At 46.6% G+C, this 22,693-nt stretch overlaps 1 protein-coding gene across 1 annotated transcript in view; it reads right to left on the minus strand.

The window, feature by feature from the left end:
- Nucleotides 1-22,693, minus strand: part of GABBR2 (gamma-aminobutyric acid type B receptor subunit 2) — a 372,735-nt gene that overhangs the window by 244,314 nt on the left and 105,728 nt on the right. The window contains exon 2 of the mRNA XM_055578611.1: nucleotides 8,939-9,076. Within this exon, the coding sequence (XP_055434586.1) occupies nucleotides 8,939-9,076 (138 nt within the window). The remainder of the gene's footprint in view (nucleotides 1-8,938; nucleotides 9,077-22,693) is intronic.

Here is a 22,693-nt window from a genome sequence, read left to right on the forward strand (position 1 = left end):
AAACCCCCGAACAGAGGAACCTAGTGGGTTACAGTTCATGGGGTCACAAAGAGTCGGACATGACCGAGCACACGTGTACTTTGTCCTGTCACCCTGTTTTACTCACTGGTCCTCCTGGAGGGACTTCCTTTTCTGATTTCCTTTCCAGTTCTTTCCAGATTCAACTTGTAATTCCAGACTCGACTCAACATAATGTGCAGTTGTGCTGCTTCCTAGCAGCATCAGCCGTACCGTAAGCAGTGCGAGTAATTTATTTATTTAGAATGAATTATTTACACCCAGCATATTTCCAGGCGGTGAGAGACGCATCAACAATGAGGCCATTGGAGTTACACGCTGGGAACTGATATTACTTTAGATACCGTGGTCTTGAATTAAAAATGGGGGTCAGAACCCTGAATTGAATCTTTTAGCAGATGGACAAGAAAGATATGGGTTGGGTTGTTGGCAGGAATAGACTGGAAACTGCCATGCACTTGATAACATCGTGCCCTTCTTTGCTTCTGCTTCTCTGAAAACTCAACCAGGAAAGAGGGTATGCACGTTGCTTACAGATGCCTTGGGCTTGTTTGGCCTCTCCTGCAGGGTCTCTGTTTTAATCTCACTGTTCTGGTTTTAATCTCACCTTCCTGGTTTGTGATAGTTCATTTCACCCACAAACCTTTTAGTCTAGAGACAAATGGAAACATAGTTTTTCAAGGAGTTTCCCCTTGCCTGGGGCCTGGCTGGTATTTCAGATGCCAAAGCGTCAGTAATGGTAACATGAACCTTAATCTATAGGGGCTGCAGTCTGAAAAGGGCCATCACCTGCTCCGCCTTCCCTGTCCTACCTGATGCTCTCAGGGGCCCCAGAACGGCAGGTTTAGTTAGCCCATTTCACAGATGAGTTCCATGATGCTCCAGGAGCTTGCCGATTTGCCCAAGCCTACTGTCAGAGAGAGACATAGGAGAGACAAAGACCCAGAGCTTCTAGATTCCCGGGTTCTGTTCTGGCTACTAGGCCTAAGTGCTCTTCTGCCAACACCCACCTGTCCTGGGGTAGCAGCACTGAGCAGTGGAATTTGCGCTGGTCTGGGAGAGTGTGCAGCAGGCACTGCACTTGTTAAAGAAAGGAATGAATAAGTAAATATGAGCATGAATGAACGGAAACAGTGCACTTTCCTTTCCCCACAGACTATCAATGGGTTCTGCCAGGATCCTGGTTGAGGGCTCATACTTCCTCCCACCCATTTGCATGCAAACCAATAGCTGGAAACCTTCGCTCCCCTCATGAACGACCCTCCACGTGCTCTCAGAACCTTCCTTTACTGCACCAGGCCTCCAATGTCATTGACATGAAGGGCCATCCGTAATCTCCAGTCCTCAGGGTTTCCCCGCCCCCCGCCACACAGCCCATAGTGCATGCTTTTAATATTTCTTCTCTTTCTCCTCCCCCACCTTTCTTTCTTTCTTTCTTTCTTTTTTTTAATGAATCCAGAAGGTGGAAGCATCTCATAGATTATTAATGTGCTAAATGGCCCCTCTGGAGACCAGTGCCAAGAAATGGCTCCAACCCGCCCTGGATTATTGGCCTCCATTCTCTTTCTTAGAGAGCTGTGCAGCAGCAGCAAAGTTCCTAGCCATGCCTAAGCACGCCACAGCTCCTAAGTGGTTTTCAATCAGGTCCACAGTTCCCATCGCCCACTCCATGGCAAGGGTGTGGCAGTCACGTGGGCTGGGCGGTGGCAGGATTCCAGACTGTTGGATTTTGACCCTAGAGGGCTGAGAAGCAGAGGTCATGTGCACTTTGAGTGTCTTGCTGAAGAACCCCCATCCTGCCCGCTATGTCTTTGTTTCGGGTCTGCAGTGCCAGAGTAAATAACCTTTGCTGTTGACGCAAAATGGGGGCTATCATCAGACGTCTGCTTCTGGGAGGAGTCTCTCTCACTGTGACATTGTCACATCATGACATCATAAGAGCAGCTACTGTTCTGCAGTCTCTAAAGGTGCTTTCAGCTAAAAAAGGAAACACCTTCATTGATGCTCACAGCTGTACAGAACATACGAGGCTACTTTGCTATTTCCATTTTACATGAGAGAAAAAAGTGAGGCTGAGAAAGGGAAAATAAGACCAGGGGGTAATTACAAAGCTCTGGAGAGTGAGCCACGGGATCCAGCTTTGCTGTGAGAACTTGGTTAAGATCCTACCCACTTTGGGCCTCTGCTCCCAGTCTATACAGGGGAGAGAACAGACCCAGTGATTGCTAAGACCTGATGCCTTTCTATGAATACATACCAAAGTCCACAAACCACAGCTAAGTAAGAAACGGTCTCTTGATTTCTCAGGCAACCAATAGCTTTCATAAAATAATCACATGAGAAAATCAAGTCAGATGACAAATTTTCTGTTCCTATAACAGAAATGGCATTGACCAACAGTTTAGAGCTATGCTAGTATTCAGTAAATAGCAAAGGGCCTGATTTAAGGGTTTTCACAGATTTGTTTTTTTAATGTCAAAACCAAGCATGATTCAGATTTTTAAGAATTCAAGTCCTAAATGTGCCAACATTTACACAGTCAGGGTTCTCCCATCCACATGCCCTCCTCACCTCCACTCCCTCATGAGAGCTCTGCCAAGGAGACCACCCCATCACACAAACTGAAATGGTCCTGCCCAGGAAGGTCCTCGAGGGAGTGTTGGGGCCGTCCAGGGGGCAGGGTGGGCTACCTGCTGAGGGGAGGCTTGGGACAGGGCCAGGAGAAACGCATCTAAAATTTAATAATCTGCTCCAGCTGCCTTTTAAAGGACAGGCTCTGCGGGATACGGTTCTTGACGAAAGAGTGTTTGCGTTTTCCAGCGAGCAGCCCTTTATCCCTTCAGGAACCTGACTTTATTTTCATCAGCAAGACTATTTCTGTCTACAAGCTGAGACCACTATCATCTCACTCCCTAGAAAGAATTTTGTCCTGGTCTCAGGGTGTGAACCCTCTCTGGCCACGTCTCTTGCATTTTTGCTGGCTTTGCTTCCATCTCTTGTTCAGGCTACCCTGTCTCCATCTTCCCCACCCAGCTCCAAATCCTCCCACTCATCCCCAGGCTCCGTGCTTTCAGGGGGACAGACTACATTGGGGGAGGTTTATAGAATGTCTCCAAAACTGTGCAAGGCAGAGTCAGAAGCTAGCCACCTTCAGATCTCCGAGGAAAGGATTCTGAGCAGGTCTGAAAACATTTTCAAAGGAAGCATATCAGTTACAGAGCATCAGGGCCAGAAATGGGAGATGTGGGCTAAAGCCAAGCCAGAGATCATTTCAGATGTCCCTTCACGCCCTTTTACCAAGGGGCTGCAGCTGGAAAGCCCTCGAGTCCCTCTGAGTCTGAGTCTGAGTCTGCCCTCATCATTAGGGATGAGCCTAAGGTGCAGAAGTCAGGCATCCAGCTCCAGGGACCACTCAGGATCTGAGTCAGGACCACAGCAGGCCCTGACCTCTGGCCGCTTGAGGGCGGGGGTGGAGGGAGGCGCAGGCACAAGGCAGCAAACGCCATGGGAAGACTAGGCAGGTAAGGGAGCACAGGGGGAGGAACAGGAAGCTTCACAGAGGAAGAAGCGGCCAAACCACATCTGGAAGAATGAGCAAGCTCTGCCAGGCGGAGGGACCACAGACTGAGGAGACAGCCTGTAAGTGGCCGCTGGATGAAGGAGCAGGTGGGTGACAAAGAGAGGGGTGAGGTGAAGGAGAACTTCTTGCCACGCTGTGGGCTGCGGGCTTTGTCCTGGGATGCTGGCCCCAGCAGCAGCCCCTGCTGTCTCCACGTCCTCTTTCCAACTGGGGCTGCGTAAATTAAACTTGTGTGAACCAGCAGCACTCGTCAGCGTTCTGAGGTTTGGGAAATGAGCAGGACTTAGAGATCACCTGGCCTAGCAAGTTCCCAGAAACCAACTGCATCTGTGCCACCTGAAACGACAGTGGGGGTGAGGAGTGGGGTCCACAGTCCTTGAAGGATGTGATGAATCCCTTAACCTGGACCTGCTCAGCATGGAGCCCGGAAATTTGCGTTAACATGAGCACATCTTTGGCCCTCATAAAAGATGCTCACCATATAGTGTGACAGCCAGCAACCTGGTGTATGCCTACTCTGGGTATTAAATCTCCCTAACAGTAGGACTGGATGAGACCAGAATGTGCGGGGCAATGGGGCAACAGAGAACTCACTACTTCACAGCCAGGAAGCCTGCTCTGTGCCTGATGCCTCCAGCAGCAAGGGCATGACTGCTGGGAAGCCCTGCTTCCCTCTCACTTCAGCATGTTCCTGCATCACCCCACCCACATCTCAGAAACCCGGCAACGTCTCTCAAAGAGCCATGCAGCTTGGGCAGCTAGGACTCCTCTGTCCTCCCCAGCACCCTGCAGGCTCTCCAGTCTGAACGTGCTCAGTTCTCCAACAGCCAGAACCCTACCCTCCCCAGATGCCCCCAAGGCTATGCCCTGGTGGGTTTCCCCTGAGGTGAGGCCCAGATCTGAGCCCGCACCCTGAGAGGGATCTGACCAGGACGACAGGGACAGAGCCCGCATTGCCTGCCCTGGACTCCACGAAGATCCTCCCCTCTAGTTGGAGGAGCTGACGCTCCCAGTGACTCACATCACGACTTAAACAATATTAGCCTCTTGATGCAGCAACCATGAATCAAGAAGCCCAGCAAAAGGCAAAAGTTAAATTTAACTGATTTTAGCACCAGGATGAATTTTCACCCCTTTGTGGCGCAAATCTCTATTTTTGTAGCACCAGGAAACAGAAACAACTGATTGCGCATTCCAGACTGTCTCTGTCCAGCAAGCATTGTTCCCCCAAAGGGCAGTCAGAGCTCCTTTTCAATTACACAAATTACATGCATTTTCCCATTTGTGAAACTCTGTTTCAGAGCCCAGTTTTGAATAAGTTAAGGGACTGATCAAATCCCTTGAGCAATGGCAGACTCACTCACCCGCCGTCTTTTCAAACTCAGCCTCAGGGGGCGGGGGAGGGGGCAGAGGACCCCCAAAATCCAATCCACAGCAAGTGGGGCTGTGTTCTGCAAGAGTAGGGGGCGCAGAAATCCTCCAGAGCTACTCTCCATCGGGACCCACATCTTTGTTCCTACCTCCTCCTTGCCTGGCTTCTCAGGCTGGGAGAAGTCTATTCTGAGCTCACCCTGTGATTCAGGTCCCTGGAACTCGCCAAATTGCTGGGCACTGCCCAGTTCTTAGCCCCTCGGTGTCCCTCACCCATGCACAGCTGGAGCCCTGGATCTGCCCCACAGTCTGGCAGCAGATGCCTAGGGCAGGGGGGAATGGAGTACGAGAATCACCCTGTTGACAATGCAGAGGGATTCTGCTGAGCTGGAGGCTGAAGATCTGCATTGTTCTCCCAGGTCCTTGGCCTCTTCGTGGTCAAGTCCACATTGTGAGAAACTCTGCCATGGAGGGTTTCAGAGTCCTCAGCTTATTCCCTGCACTTAGTTCAGTTTAGCGCTCTGTGAGGACCTACTTGGTACCAGGCAGGCCTTGTGCTAGGCACTGGTAACTAGGAGATGAAGAAAATGAGAGTCCTCTGCCCCCAAGAAGCTTATAGTCTAGTAGGAAACACCTGGATACAGGATAGACTATTCTCCGCACAGTGTAATTCACTTTGTAATGGAACACAGTATGTGATATGGAAGTGATGTAGAACCATATACGTTCCTCAATCTTTTTTTCATTATCATTCTCCTAAGAAACCTGTATTTTTCCTAATTCCACCACACTCATGAAATTGTATTACCACAGATATACTGTTTCTGCATTGTATGTATGAGTGCTAAGTCGCTTCAGTCTTATCCGATTCTTTGAGACCCTACGGACCCGCCAGTCTCCTCTGTCCATGGGATTTTTCAGGCGAGAATACTGGAGTGGGTTGCCATTTCCTCCTCTAGAGGATCTTCCTGACCCAGGGATCGAATCAGCATTTCCTGTCTCCTGCATTGCAGGCAGATTCTTTACCCACTGAGCCATCAGGGAAGCAATAAATAACACAGCCCGCACCTCATAAGCCATTTCTTGTCTTGTCAACTTCTCTAGGCCAGAGGCCCTCCTGTGCATACTCAGGCTGCAGAGCTACTAGCTGCCAAGCCAGGAGTGTGCAACACTGTGCTTGCTCCTGCAGCTCCTAGAGAATTCTGAGGGGCAGACAGTTCCGAGTGAGGCTAGGAGAAGTCCAGGAAGCTCCTAGATTCCTCTCTGGATGGAGATTTTCCAGGGAACTTCCATGGTCTCTCATGTTGGGGCAAAACATCCATCTGCAGATCCTTCCATCCCTCAGAGCCTCCCTCCCTCTGACTACTCAACAGACACCTAATAAGGTCTGTGAAGTGAGAGGCACCAGAAAAAAACAGGAGTAACCCAGGTCCGTTTTCTGTCCTCAAGGAATTCACAGCCCAACTAAATACGTCCCCATATCCGCAAAGTCCTAAGAGGAGGGAAGGGCTTGGGGTGGGGTGGGCGGTGTACATGCTCTGCTAGAAATAAACAGGGGAAAGGAGGAAAAGAATTTCCAGAGCGGCTACTTTAGACAGTGCAATAAGGAAAGGCTTCCTAGAAGAGGCAGCATTTAATCTGGACCTCTGAGATTGGATTGGTCTTGGCATACAGGTCACGGGGAGAATGGGATATTTCAGGTGGTGGGAACAGTGTTTCAGGAAAGACAAGGAACGCTACGTAGTGCGGGTATTCAAGTGGGTATTCAACTCTGGGAGCAGCAGAAGGCGGGGCAGGGGTGTCGACAACAATAAAGCAAGAAACCCTTATTGCTGAGGACATGCCAGGGCACAGTTCTAATCCCTGTTTAACAGTTTAGCCCACACAGCAGCCCTGTGAAGTCCACCCTCTACTGCCCTGCTGTACACGGGAAGGCTGAGGTTTAGAGAGGCAGCGCTGGGCACAACCAGCAGGAGTCCGGTGTGCTCCTGGGAGCTGGGGAGGCTGCTCAAGGACAGAGAAGGTTCTTGATTCCACTAAGGTCTCAAGGCTGTCTGCGGCACCACAGACAGGCGCCCCGGGAAGCCAGGGGCCCTCAGCACACTTGAACCGCGCTGCGTCCCATCATGTGGCTAGGTTTGCACCAAAGCACGCTGAGCTGCTTTCCCGGCCTCAACCACGGTTGCATTCGCCCACACTCAGCGTGGCCTGCTCCGGCCACAGTGAATGACTCACTGCTCCCCGAGCCCACGTTCCTTCCCACCTCCTGCTTTTGCCCGCCCAGTTTCCTCTGCCAGCAGCACTCTCCCCCACGTCACCAGCTGTCCAACGCCCTCTCCTCCCTTGCAGCCAGCTCCACGTCACCTCCCCTGAGAAGCCCTCCTGAACCCAGGGCTGGCTGAGTGGGTGGCTCTCCCTTGGGACCCCACCCTTCCCTTGTCACAGCTCTGCCACTGCTGCTTCCCTCCCCTCTGGGCCACCAGCTTGGGGCTCTACCCTCAGCACCCCATACACCCAGGGCTGGACTCAGAGAAGACTTTAATCACCATGAACAGTATGAAACCAGACTTCCCTGGGGATTGGCTCTTGCCCACCCCTTCATTGTCATTCTCACCACCCTGACTCCCCACCCACCACTCCCACACTCCAGCCCCAATGACCTCTTTGCTGTTCCCCCAACAAGCCAGGTTCGTTCCCCTCACAGGCTGTCTGCATTTGCTATTACATCCTGACTTCATCCAACCAACCCTTTCTCGCCCTTCAGGTCCAAGCTCCTCTGAGGGGCCTTTCCTGTCGAGGGGACAGCCACTGCCTATCCCCTCACCCTGTTTACCTCTATTCTAGCTGTTTCCTTACCCCAATCTTATTTCAAGGGTCAAACTGCCTGAATTTAAATCTTGGCTGTGTTACCTATGAGTTGTGGGTCCTTGGGAAAGTTATTTAGCCTCTGGGTGCCTTGGTCTCCTTATCTATAAAATGGGATACTAATAGTACCGACAGCATACAGCAGTTATAGTTAGTAAATGAGTTAATGAAAATACAAGCTCAGAATGGTGTCTGATACATTGCAAGTCCAACATACATACTATACAAGTATTGCTCTTAGTATTATTACTACTTACTTGTTTATTTGCTTACTGCCTGCCTCCCTCCTAGAATGAAAGCTCTGAAAGGGTAGGAACCATGCCTGTCCTGTCCAACACTATATCCCCAGTGTCTACCCAAATTCCAGGCACATAGTAAGTTGTATTATATTTGTTGCATGGATGAATGGATAGCGAATGGATGGATGAAGCGAAGAAATAAAACATGTGCCTGGGCCACCACTCATCCTAGGTTCACATTTTTTATATTTTTCTCTCACATTCCAAGTAAGTGTTAGCACTGGTGATTTTCACCTGCAACAGACCATATACTCACTGGTGAAACATTTGACAGTGTATAACATTTGCCAGTGTAAAGAGTGAGTAACAGCCAAAAGTGCCAGGAAAGGCTTAACCAAGGAGAAAGGCAGTCTTAGCAGACCAAATAATTTCAGTGGGGGAGGGAGGTCTGGATCACCTGGTTAAAGAAATAGCTAGAGCAGGATTCTGAGGCCTGAAGGTCTCGGGTGTACTTAAGGAAAGCTGGGTACATGGAGTGAGTGGCAGGGATAGAAGATGAGACTGGATAGGAGGACTAGCTGGATGTCGATGGCCCTGAAAGTCATGCTAGGGAGTCACTGATATATCTCAAACACACAGTGATGGTGTCAGGCCTACCCTTTAGAGACCCACTGTGTTGGCCAGGACAGGACAGAGAATCAGGCCAGGAGCTGAGGACAGTGGGAGGCTGTGCAATCATCCAGAAAAGAGCAGGGGAGGCCTCAACCTGGCAATTTAGGAAGCATCTTGGGCAAGGAACCATCCCTGAGAAAGACTAGTGGCCAGTCAAAGACAGCTCCCCCACCAAAGGTGGCCCAGACCTTACCTGTACCAGATTCCAGCCTTGGAGGGACTCTGCGATGATGGACGTAACAGACGGACAGACTCCTCCAAACACCATCAAGTGGTTCGGCCCATATTTTATTGCATCGTAGAAGGCTTTCAACCCTTTTGCATTATCACACTGGGGAGCAACACACAGAAAGAGAAGCCAAAATTAGAAACAGCTTTCCCCAGGGACAAGGGCCCTATGGTGCATTCACACAAACAGAGCTCCCTCATGGGAAACCTGGGTGTCAGGTCTCCCGTCGTGAGGCCTCGCTTTAAGCCAGTCTTGAGTCCATACTGTGAACACAGTGAGGTGTGGTCTCAGTACCCCTCTTCCTGCTTCTCCTCCCTCCAAGCACCCTCCAAATCTAGGACCTCAGGCTCCGAGCTATCTTCCTTCAGACCACACTGAGGAAAGGGCCCCAAAACTCCTCAACCTGGGCCTCTCCCATCACGGTCATCTGTATTTTAAAAGACGATAAATCCACACCCATTAGGATGGCTATTATCAAAAAAGCAGAAAACAATAAATATTGGCAAGGATGTGGAGAAATTGAAATCTTTGTGCATTGCTGGTAGGAATATAAAATGGTGCAGCTCCTACAGAAAACAATACTGCAGTTCTCCAAATCAGAATTCAACAGAATTATAGGATCCAGCATTCTGCTTCTGGGTATATACCCCAAAGAACTGAAAGCAGGGACTCAAAGAGATGTTTGTATACCCATGTTCACAGCAGCATTATTCACAGTAGCCGAAAAGTGTAAGCAACCCAAATATTCATCAAGAGATGAATGGATGAACAAACTGTGATTTACACAAACAATGGAGTATTCTTCCGCCTTAAAAAAGAAAGGGAATTCTGACACATGCTAAAACGTGGATGAAACTTGAAGGCATTATATGCTAAGTGAAATAAGCCAGACACAACTGGGCAAATGTAAGATTCCTCTTAGATGAGGTAACTATAACAGTCAAATTCACAAAGATAGAAAGTTACCGGGGGCTGGGGGAGGGGGAAATGGGGAGGGTAGCGTTTAATGAGTTCCGTTTCAGTTTGGGATGATGGAAACATTTTAGAAACGAATGGGGGGTGGTAGTTGCACAACAGAGTGAATATACTTGATGTCACTGAACTGTACACCTAAAAATAAAGTGGCATTTTTAAAATGTTATATATATTTTATCACAATAAAAAAGGAGGAGGAGCATGAGGTGAATCTAAGTGGAAGAATTCATTCAGCAGACACTCGCCAAGCACCACTCTTGTGTTCAGCCCAGGACTGGAGACTGAACAGAGAAACCTGGACACAGCCCCTGCCAAGGAGCTCACACGTGAGAGAGGAAAGCAGATCCTGGTGACCCGCTATGGAAATGAACAAGGACAAATGTCCTCGCATGTTGGGAGTCAGTCACAGCCCACCTCCCTCCTCTCCACCTCCTCCTCTCTCATCCACTCGAGTGGCTGTCTCTCCCTGGACAGAGGGATTGGCTACAAACTGGGTGTCTTGCTCCCCTGAGACCCAGTTAAGCCTCTTCATCACCTCACAGTCTGAGGCTTCTTTGTAAAACATAAATTAGTCCTTTTTACTCTGTGCACTTAAAACCCAAACTCCTATCAGAATATAATTCTCAAAAGGTTAAAAACATAATTCTCATGAAAATCAACAGTGGGTACACAGTAACCTTTTATTTAACTCATTAATAAAGGGAATCTGCTGGACAACAAAGTGGATTCAAAAGAAAATTTGAAATAGGGATTTTTTATAGGGAATGGAAAAACAAGAAATAAGATTGCTAAATTAGATACAAAACTGGTTAATGCCCCATGGGGCAATAAAGCTATCACCTTTAGGGACAGAAAAAGAAATTATTGAAAACCAGCACATCTTACCAGTTTTAGAGAATTGTAAGCTGTCTGGGCCTTAAATTTCACCCTCCTCCCCATCAGATAACCCTAAAGCAGGGCTGTTAGAAAATGCTCTAACTGGGTTATATAATAACTATTTTGTATTACTGACTATAGTTTGGTATGATATTCTTCACCCTCCTTAACATAATGGATGCAAGAAGCCACAAGATCTAGCCCTGCCTCCCACTCTGACCTGATTTCCCTCCACTCTCTTCCTCGCTCACCAAGTACAGCCTCACCAGCCTCCTTCTTGATCCTGGAAAGGAAAAGCAATTTCCTTCCTGCCTCTGGGCCTTGGCACTTGCTTTTTACTTTGACGAGAATAATATTTGCTTGGTTCTCAGCATGGCTCACTCCTCATCAAGTCTCAGCTTAGCCGTCACCTCCTCAAGGAAGTCTCCGCTGTTGCCTTACCGGAAATGGTCCCCACCCCCAGTCACTCTCTAACACGCCGTCCTATTTAATGCTATGATGTAGTTCCTAAAATTATCTGAAGTCATCTTTTCTACTTTTGTTTGTCTGTATATTCACTGTCCTTTAATTAAAAAGAAGCCACCTGAGGACAAGGCTTTTGGTCATTGTTTCCGGTCCTATCTCCCCAGGATTTACCCAGGGGCCTCCCTAAGGATCAGGAAGGGTCTGCTGGATGCCTGAGAGGCCCAATGACGTCCTCCCTAGTGTTGTCTTCTTGTCCATTCTGTGTCTTCCTTATTCCCTTTGCTGCCCCTCCCTTCCCCTCAAAGTGGGACCGTAAAGTGGGGTCAACGTGCGGTAGTATCTGTTGCTCTCTTCTTGTCTGTTTGAGAGACTTTGGACTGAGATCTACGGTGGGTGTCAACAGGGATAGAAACATGATTGGTTCTATGGCCAATATGTGCTTCCTGGCGTCGGAGATCTCACTGTCCAGTGAGTTAAGGGTACAGGTGGCCCCAGTAGGGGGTGGAAGGGCTCAGTGCTGGGGCAGAGGCACTATGGGGGAGTGCCAGAGCGGGCTCCGGGGGCTGGGTGCTTAAGATCTTGGATGAGGACAAAGTGGCCTGGGCTAAAGCCAAAGAGCACTCTGAACGTCAGCCTAGAGTGTGGATAGTAATGATTGAAATTTTTAATTTAATTTAAAATTTTTTAGCTACCTGGCTTCCTAGGTGGCACTTGTGGTAAAGAACCTGCCTGCCAATGCAGAAGACTTAAGACATGTGGGTTAGATCCATGGGCGGGAAGATCCCCTGGAAGAGAGCATGGCAACCCACTCCAGTATTGTTGCCTGGAGAGTCCCATGGACAGAGGAGCCTAACAGGTTACAGTCCATAGGGTCGCAAAGAGTTGGCCACGACTGAAGTGGCTTAGCAGGCATAAAAATTAGCCAAGCTAATTTTTCTTTTTGCCAAGAAAAAGAGAAGGAGAGAAAGATGGGAAGGAAGGAAGAAGGAAGGAGGGAGATCAGGAGGAAGAAAGATGAAATTCTTGTTTCTTGGGGCCCTCTAATAATTGTTCCTGTTCCTTGATTGAAAGCAACACTTCCCTTCGTGGGCAGAGCACAGGCAGATATAACAAAGCAGTTCATGTTTTAATTGTTTCTAACATGATTTACTGAATCATTTTCCATTTTAATACATTCCTATAATGACTTTAGCTTGCTTTCTAATCTGTACTAATGACAATGATGATACAGTACCATAAGATTTATAATCAAAGTTGCATTAAAATAATATTAGCAACAATGAACTTATTAATACCTGTTTGTTCAGCAAACATTTCCCCAGTACCAAGTCCCTGCAAGAGTCTTCATTAATAATGATGTCCTGGCTTCTCACAAACAGATACCTTTTGAATACGTCAACTCAAAAATCTGAGCATATTTGGCCACGGGTATTCAAGCTGCAAAAGTTTATCTGACTCAGTTTTCACCAAGCTGTGTGGAGGGCAGAGTTCTGGCTCCCATGACATCCATGGTCTTACTCTCAGGAATCTGTTATGTTTTGTGGCAAATGGGACTTTGAAGATGTGATTAAGGTTACTGATCAGCTGACCCAAAAGTGTTACCCAGGTGGCCCAACGTATCCACACAAGCCCTGAAAAGCAGAGATGTTTTCTGGCTGACAGCAGAGGGGTAATCAGAGATTCAAAGCATGAGATGTACTTGACGTGCTATTGTTGGCTTGAAGCTGAATTCTGCCAATAACCTGAATAGTCGGGCCTCCAGAACCCAGCCCAGCTAACACCTTGATTTTGGCCTTGGGAAGCTCTGAGCAGAGGGTTCAGCAGAGTCATGCAGGCCTGGATTTATGGACCATGGACTGTGAGACAATGCGTGGTTGTGGTGTTTAAATTTGTGGACATTTGTTGCAGCATCAATAGAAAACTAATGTAGTGAGGTAAAATGAGAAAAATAAGAATAATATAGCAAGATTTTCCTTAACGTTAAATATACTCCATTTAGACAACTATCCTTAGTTTAAAGATCCTTTGTGGTTTGTATCATGTTGAAATGTGTTTCTGTTATAAAATTGCAGATAGTAGCAGGATTTTGTTTTTATTTCCTAACGTGGCAAAATAACACATCTTCTAACCTATGTACATTGCTGTTCCATGCTCCCCTGGGACGCAGTCTCTTTGGCCTTTGCTGGAGTGTAAGATCCAAATGTGGGGGCATTGCCAACCCAACACCCTCATTTTCAGATACAGGCAATGAGGACTAGAGCAGTGAAGAGAGTTGTCCACTGTCCTTTCAGGATTACGGGAGATAGTTCGGGACCCCCAGTTCAGAGCTTTCTCAATAGACTAGAGAACTCAGCTCAATGGGTGAAGGGCAGGGAAGTCAGCAGCATTCTAGAAAGGATCATTCCCCTCAGGGCAGTGCTAGGAGCCCAAGCCTCTTCCTGATCAGCACACTTGACCTGAGGCGGGAGAAATACTCTACTGGGCACCAAGTAAGAAAGAAAAGGAGAGAAATATGGGAAGGAAGGAAGAAGGCCGCTTCTCCAGCTCCCTGAGAGAGCACGTCCACAGTGAGTAACAACATAAAAATCACATGCATCTACCTGTCCTGTTTGAGAGGCTAATGTCACTCCCCCTCATTTCTAATGTTGTCTCTTCAGAGCTGATATGGTCAGTGTCCCCAATAGATGGGCTCTCCAGTTGACCAAAGCTGAGTCTCTGTGGCTGGACCAGCGTGGAGGTTTTCACATTCATCCCATCAGGGTCCTGTGACCCAGCAGAGATGTTTGGGGGCCAGTGAGAGAGGCTCTGGGCGCCTCACTTTCACTTCAACCAGCAGTTTTCCATTATCTGTTCTATATATAGCATCAAGGGGCCATATAATACTTAAATTTGAAAAGAGGATTTCATGGAGAGCCGCAAAAAGAGGTTTGAAAATCCCAAAGGAGATGACCCCAGAGGTCCTTGCCTGTGTATGATTTTTGTCTCTGGCTCAGGGAAGTGCGGGTGGGCGCCCCGCAGGAGAGCCTGGATGAGCCTGTACTTGAGCGCACGCTACAAGCCTCTCACTGAAAGTTCATCCACGGCACATCAGTTTGCCCGATGATCAATTCACCAAACCACTGGGGGATTTCTCTAAACCTGAGTCTCTCAAGGGATTCCTTGAAGACACTTCACATGGCTATTTCATAAGGATTGTCCTTGAGGCGCAAGTGAAAGTCAATTTCAACTGTATTTCACATTTCAGTTCTTCCTAAATGCTGTACTTGGAGACGTTCCCCTAATGCCTGTTTATTACTGTCCTCTTCTTGCGGGGTCCAGACCTCCCCCTCCATGAGCCAGGAAAAATGCTGAAGCTTTTCTATTCCCCACTTAAGGTGCCTGTCAGATGGCTTTTAGTGAGCTGGTCACTGGGCAAAACCATCATTCTGAGAAATTATTTATGACATGTTGTCTTTGAGCAATCTGGCTTTTGAAGAATTGTTCTCAGAGCCCCTGTAAGGGGGTCCTTGTGTCCTCTAAGAAAGCTACAGACTTTATCATGTTCTCTTACTTTCCCCTCCTCCCCCACTAGGAATCCCTCCCCTCGCCCCTCCCCTCCCCCCTCCTTCCCCATCACTCCCCTCTGCAGGGTATTCTGACAGTCAGCACAGGCACACCTGATCGGTAGATAGGGAGCTAAATCCACCAGACTTCACGTTCTCTTGTAATAGTTTAAGGCTAAATGACCAGCTACAGCCTCTGATCTGAGTCTTGCCGCTTGGACACGGGCTCTGGGACATGGGAGGTCCTCACTCTCTCCCTGCTCCCTCCCTGCCTTCTCTTCGTCAGGATTTCCACCCCCTTGCCTTCCATTGACTTCACATCTCCAGGAGCTCATGGTCACTACCTCCAAACTCCCTTCCGTTTCACTTCCAAAGAGTTCTCCTCCCCTGCCAAGATGGACTTGTCACAGAGAAATCATAATGGACACATATAAGCTCTTAAAATTCAGCACCTATAAGTGGGAACATATCCAAAAGCCATGAAAATCATTTTTTTTTAATGAAAAAGTAGTACTCTAGAATAAAATCCATTTTCATTTAAATCTCATTTTTAAAGAATTAAAATACCTTTTTGACTGAAAAATTTCAAAGAAAATGTTGCTGAGAGTTAAAATGTAGAAACGCCAAGAAAATGTCAGAGTTAATAACGACCAATTTGAAACTGGGAATTACTCTGCACAGAATTTCAGAGTTAATGTAAAAGCTAATGTGTCCAGCTCATGCCCCCGGTACAAAGTCGTCCTCCGTGCATCCCGCTCCTGGAGTGGTCAGCATCTGCTTACATTCCTCCAGTATCAGGGGTCTCACTACCTCACCAGGAAGCTACTTTGCCTTAGGGCAGCTCCTCTTCTTAGAAGTTCTTATGCTAGTCTTGAAATTACGCTGCTTTTACATCCCCCATTCCAGCTTCTCATTCTAGAACAAAGGTCAGCAAACTTTTCCTCTAAGTGGCCAGGCAATTTTTAGGCTTTGTGGGCTACACAGTCTCTGTTGCAACTTCTCAACCCTTTGGAGCAGGAAAGCAGCCACAGACAATATGTAAATGAATGAACACAGGTGCAATCCCATAAATTTTTATTTACAAAACAGGAAGCAGGTGGATTTGGACCACTGACTGCAGTTTGCCTACCCCTGCTCTGGAATCTCACAGAACATGTGCAGTCCTCCACCCCCACGAGAGCCCTTCAGATACCTAAACTCAGCCAGCTTGCCTCCAGGAGATGCTTTCAGGCCAAATGACTCTAAGCTCTTCTCCCATCCAAGTAATAATCAGGCCCAACCCTGCTTGGCTTCCAAGATCAGACAAGATCAGGTATGTTCAGGGGGATATGGCTGTAGACCCTTAGCTCTTCTAAATAACTCTGAATGACATGATTTCACATCCTTCCCGTCTATGGCCATCCTCAGGAATGCCTTCAGAGGACAGATATCTCTAGGGAAGCACCCCAAATACCAGCATCTGCCCTGCACAGGAAAACAACACGAGCTGATGTATATTGTGTACTCACTCTGTATCAAGCATGGTAATAAGAACTTCATATAAATTATCCTATTCATTCCTCACAGTATTATGTAAAGTAGGTACTATATTATTTCCATCTCAAATAGAAGGAAATGGAGGTTCAGAGGAGTTTAAAAATTTGCCCCAGGTCAAAAATGGTAAGAATTACATCTCTAGGCAGTGTCATTTCAGAGCACTGTTTTATTTTAAATAAGAATTTATTATGAAATATTTCACTCGTAGGAAAGAATATATATGCACATATAACTTATACAAAGCATGAAAAATAGGGATGTGAACATACAGTATGCCCAACACCCAGCTTATGCTGAAGCCCCTGGTGCCTACCCTATTCCTCTTCACAAGGAAGAACCCCCCAGTCTGAATTTTGTGTTTATCCTTCCTTGCTTTTCTTTATTATCATATGTATGTTTCCCAAACACTGTATTATTTAATTTCACTTTGTTTTAAGTCTATATGTAAATGGAATCATGCCTGAAACATGCTTTTATAGCGTCACATCATGTTTGTGAGATTTCTATTGTTGAATAAAGCTGAAGTTCATTCATTTTGACAGCTGTGTAGTATTCCATTGTGTGAACATGCCATGGTTTATTTGTTAATTTCCTTGTTGACGGATACTTGGGTTGTTTCCAATGTTTTATTTAGTTGCTGTTGTAAACAAGACAGCTAAACATTTCTGTATGTGTCTCCTGCCACACATGTAGATCTTCTCTAGGGTATAAACCCAGAAATGGAATCACTTGTTCACAGTATTTCCCACATTTCGTCAATGTGATTTTATCCATTTACCACCAGCAGTATTTGAGATATCTCATTACTTCATCCTCACTGACTTGAGTTTTTGCCAGTCCTATGGGTATTTGATATGTCATTTCAATGTGTATGTTCCTGATTATTGAAGAGGATAAGTCACTTTTTCATGTTTGTGTTTCTACTTCCTCTTTTGGACTGGTGACTTTGCCCACTTTTCTGTTGGATTGTTTGTCTTTTCCTTATTGATTTGATTAGAGGATACCTAGCCACAGTTGCTAAAACAAATGAAATGGTGACCTCCCACATTCTGAGCACAGATTTCTATTAACGCAGCCTCAGACCACAGGCCCTATCTCACACAGCGTTTGCTATCAGTGAAAATCACTAAATCAGCATGCATAATCTTGGTAAGAAAACACCTATGAACCATTCTTAGAAAAAAAAAAAAAAGGAGCAAGGAAGGAAGGAACTACTTGATGTTAAAAATCCAGCCACCCACAAAAAGAATCAAAGTATAGATTTCAGGAAAGGAGGGCTTGTGATAAAAAGGAGTGACTGTGAGAGATGGACCCATTTAACATGAAACAGTGTAAAGATAATAATGTAACATAAAATTCAGAATGTGGAGGAGGGAAAAGAAGTGGTGAGATTGCTAATTTCCTCTCCTTCCATATAAGGCCTATAATGGGGGCCATCTAAGGCAGAAAACTCCAGTTTAAAAGCCAGGACTCTCACCTCACTGCTCCTCATAATCTTTTATTACCCTCATATATTTTAAAAACAAATAATTTCTCTAGTGAAGAAAAACTGTTTCATGTTGAGCAATTCCTTCTGCTTTACGCTTCCTTATTTTCTTCTGTTGCATTCAGATGAATAAAATTTAACAGTAACTTCACATAACATGTAATAAGGATCTTTTTATAAAAGTGTTTCAGTCCATCTTTCTGCTCATAACATCTGCATGGAGAGATGTCTGGACTAGAAGTCATCTCAAGTTAAAGATGGTGAGATTTTGAGTGAGTTTTTAAAAATTCTCCTCTTTGTACTTACTTGTTTTACTTAAATTTTTAAAGCACATATTATTTTTATAGAAAGAAACTCATTTTTAAACTGGTAGGCTTTTCACACTCCAAGACGCTTTCTCAATCATTTGAGTTCATCTCTTTCTGTTCTTCTGGGATTGACTTTCTGAGCCAAAGCACAGGAATTAACATTTATTATTGTTAAACCATGTTTAAAAATTAGTCCAGTGCCATGGCCGACCAGAATCCAAAACACTGTATTATTTTTTCATTGAAATTAATTCATTCAAATATTTCCTGAGCATCCACTAAGTGCTAAGAGAAACAAGTAAGTCCCTGTGACATTTAATTCCCTGAATAGAGTAGTTACTCAAGAAACATTTACTGACGTATTAAATCTGGAAATAAGAATGGTAATAATAGCACAGCAATCTCTATAAAGCATTTTTGTTCCAGACACTATTATAATTTTTTAATATTTATTAACTCAATCCTCCCCAACAACACTATGAAGCATGTCTTGTTATTTTCCATATTTTAATAGATGAAGAAACTGAGGGTCAGAGAGGTAAGTAATTTGTCCAAAGCTTTACACAGTGAGTAAGCAGAGCTGGGATTCTGTCCTCCCTGGACGCACAGCAACAGTCCACTCCCCAGTCTCCCTTGCAACTAGGTGAGACCACTGAGTTTTGGGCAATGGGATGCGAGCAAAGGGGATGCGTGCTATGCCCAGGATCGGCATAGAAAGCCTTCCCACAGGTGCTCTGTGCTCTCTTTCTATCCACAGTGTGAGTGGGGAAGACACCAAGGACCTAGACCTCCCAACCCCAAATCCTTACGCCCACCATGGAGGGGCACCACGGCTGCCACAGAAACCATCAGAGGGCGGGCAGCCTCCCAGGTGACAGGCTCTGGGAGCAGTGCCTGCAGCACACGACTCACTCTTCGCAGGTAATCCCAACCCACAGCAGCCAAACAGATGCTCACCATCATTTCCGGTCAGCCCAAGACTCAGCTATGGGCAATCTTGAGCCCCTTTGGTCTGGCTGAGACTTCCTCAGAGCTGCACCATTGTCTAAGTCTCTTTCTAACCACCTCTCCTTCCTTCCCCTTCTCCTTTCAGAGGTGGCAGACCTGCCCACACTCTGAAGGCTTGCCTGGCCTTTCCCTGCTCTCCCCTTCTTTCTTTCACAAGCGTTTCTCCCAAAGCACCTCTAACTGTGGGCATCTGCTTCCCAGAGGACCCAACCAATACATCCTCTGACCTGCACTTGACTATGATATAAGCAAGAAATCACCGTACGACATTAACCGCTGGAATTCAGGGGTGTTTTTTACTGCAGTAGACTGCATTGACCAGTAACATTCTTAACCACCTGCTAGAAGAAGGATGAAATGCAAGGAAATCAACACACCTGGGAAATTATTACAGCAAAGTGAAAAGAATTTGGAGACAAAAATATATATATATTAGGGGAAAAGGTAGGAAGAAATTATGCTGTGCAGTTAAAAATTGTGCCCTATCATTCAGGACACTGACGTCAATCCAAAATTCAAGGGACATGACCAGATAGAACTCAGATTTGCTGCACTGGGAGGTCTTCATCCCCCCTGTCCCTCCTGTGCCCACAAAGGGCCTGGCTCCAGACAGGTGTTTAGTATGTACTGGCTGGACAAAATTACTGTTGCGTGGCAGATACAAGCCCTGCTGGTGGATACAGCCTGAAATAAAAGTAACCATAGCTGTAGCTCTGTCCCAAAGAGCTTATTAACTCCAGCCATCTTGAGTTTTTCACACTCCTTCCCCAGGGTGATGGACAGACCATCTGCTTCTATAAGTCTCCAGAGAGCCAGACTGTCCATCTTGGATACTGAGAAAAACTGGCATTTCTGTATTCTCCCTGAAGCTGTCACTCAGAATTCCTGGCTGGCTGCAGACTGTGTTATTTGAGGATGATGGAGTCACAGCACACATCTCTCCTCTGCACCGGGAAAGCCAATTACCTAATTTACAAAATATTTTTCAAAGACTGGTAGATACCAGTTCTGTTTTCTAATTAGCTGTCAATAAGTACCCACCCCCCACCCCCGCAAATGCAGGTGTGACATTTTAAAAAGTCAGGGTCAAGAACACAAAGCGTATGCGGGCTGCTTGTCAGGAGGGTTGGGAGTGCTGTCCCGCTGCAGGTATGCACAAATATCACACATTGCCAGTCCTTGCCCTGGGGATGGGGACCTGGTCACCTGCTGAGGAGGGACCACACTCCAGCTATGTGCTGCCAAGCCTTCTCCACCCCTTTCTACCCCACATACACCTCTGCAGCGTGCTCTTCTGAGGGGTGAACTGCTCCAGTATTTGCTGAGGGCCTGGGCTACATACAGGGTAAGACATGGTCCCTGTCCTCAGGGGACTTATCATCTAGAGAAGGTACAGGAATAACTTCACAGAATGTAGTAAGAGGTGCAGCGGAGGTTTAGAACACTCATTCGTTCCATTCACACTCATGGGATGACGATTTAGAGCCAGACCCTGTGATAGGTGATGGGGACACAGGAAAGGTTACATACGGTCTTGGCCAGGATGGAGCTCTCACTTCACTGGGGAGAGAAGAACGAAACAAAAGGCCACCACACAAGGCAGGATGAAAGTGGTAACTATGGTAGAGACACAAGTCATGCAAAAAGAAGGGAATGGTCGAATCACACTGAGACAGTCCACCAAGACTTCTTGGAGGAGGTGGCATTTGGGCTGAGCCTTGGAGGATAAGGAAGAGAGTGAGGTGGTGGGAGGGCACCCTGGGCCTAGATGCCAGCATGAACGAAGTCTCAGAGTGGGGAATGCGTACAGAAGAAGTGAGTACTCACTTCTGGGGCAGGAGCACAGGGTGGAGAGGGAGGTGGCAGGAGACATGTGGGTCAGATGAGAGAGTGGGGTCCGTCCCGCTGGTCCCTGAGGAGCCGTGAACACCAGGCAGGGTGCACTCTCTCTTCTCCAGGCAGCGGGAGTCACTGCAGAACGTTAAACAGGGGAATGCCAGGATGGAGGCTGTGCAGGACTCAGATGACTCTGGCAGCTGGGGGAGAGGAGAAAGCACTGACGGGGAAGAAGGTGACCAGCTGGCAGGTGGGAGCAATGGTTCAGGTGTGAGGCTTGATGAGCAACCTGGCCCCACACTCTGGAAAGGACATGAGTCCACAGTGGGGTTCACCTCCCAGAGGCCCATTAACTAATGGGCTTGGAGGCTTGGGTTTGACCAGTACATGATGTCAATGGGACTCGGTCAAACAGGTCACCTCAGTCGCCTCCTTAATGGGAGGCTCCGTAATGGGGAAGACCAATGAGGAAAGACACCAAAGAGAGAATAAAGCCAGCTATGTCAGGCACAGGATGTGGGCTTCATGAGGGCCCCAGGCCCCTGTGACCACCTCTTCACCTGGGCATCACTTATAAAACAAGAAGGTTGAGCGAGCGGGTTTATCAGTCAGGAGAGGCTAGGCTCTGCTGTAGCAACAAATACCCCCAAATCTCAATGGAGAATTCCAGGAAAAATTTGGTTTCTCTCTTAGCAAGGGGGAGCTTGACACACCCTAGTCACTCAGGGGCCCAAGTTTATGGAACAACTGCCATCTTCAATGGTGCTTGTTGCCAAGAGAGAGGGAAAAAGAAAACTTTGGAGAGAGTCAACCAGCAATTAAATGGAACTCACTGGCCAGACTTGGCCCCATCCAAGTACAAGGAACATGAGGCACAACTTGGCCAGCAGAGGAGGGGAACTAGCTGTTAGGGAACTACAAGCGGATGCCACAGTCAATCTCGCAGATTCCTCCCTGCCCTAACTGTCTGTATTTTGGTTTATACATCAGATCTTCATTCAATGTATATGTATACATTGAATCAAGCTAACATTTCTTTAGCATTGACCTACGTATTGGGCACTATGCTAGATTCTGCATATCCATTGTCTCCTTTTCTTTTTATAATGTATCTCATTTAATATTTGCAATGCCTCTATGAGATGGATACCATTTCAGACATACCTTGCTTTATTAAGCTTTGATTTATTGCGCTTTGCAGATGTTGTGTGTGTGTGTTTTTAAACAAATTGAAAGTTTGTGGCAACTCTGTGTTGAGAAATCTATCAGTGCCATTTTTCCAACAACATTTGCTCACATCATGTTTCTGCGCCACATTCTGATAATTCTCATGACATTGCAAACCCTATACCAGCAAAAAGGTTTGACTCACTGAAAGCTCAGATGAGGGTTAGCATTTTTTAGCAATAAAGTATATTTAAATTAAGATATGTGATTTTTTTAGACACAAGGCTACTGAACACTTACTAGACTCTGGTATAGTGTAAACATTACTTTTATACACATTGGGAAACAAAAAAAATTATGTGATTTGCTTTATTGTGACATTTGCTTTATTATGGTGTCCTCAAACCAAATATACAATATCTCCAAGGTTTGCCTGTATTGTCCCCCGTTAACAGAGGTGAAAACAGAGGTTCTGGGAGCTTAACTGACAAGCTCAAGGCCACACTACTAGTAAATCATG

The sequence above is a fragment of the Bubalus kerabau genome, chromosome 4, assembly GCF_029407905.1.
Source record: "Bubalus kerabau isolate K-KA32 ecotype Philippines breed swamp buffalo chromosome 4, PCC_UOA_SB_1v2, whole genome shotgun sequence".
Lineage (NCBI taxonomy): Eukaryota > Metazoa > Chordata > Mammalia > Artiodactyla > Bovidae > Bubalus > Bubalus kerabau.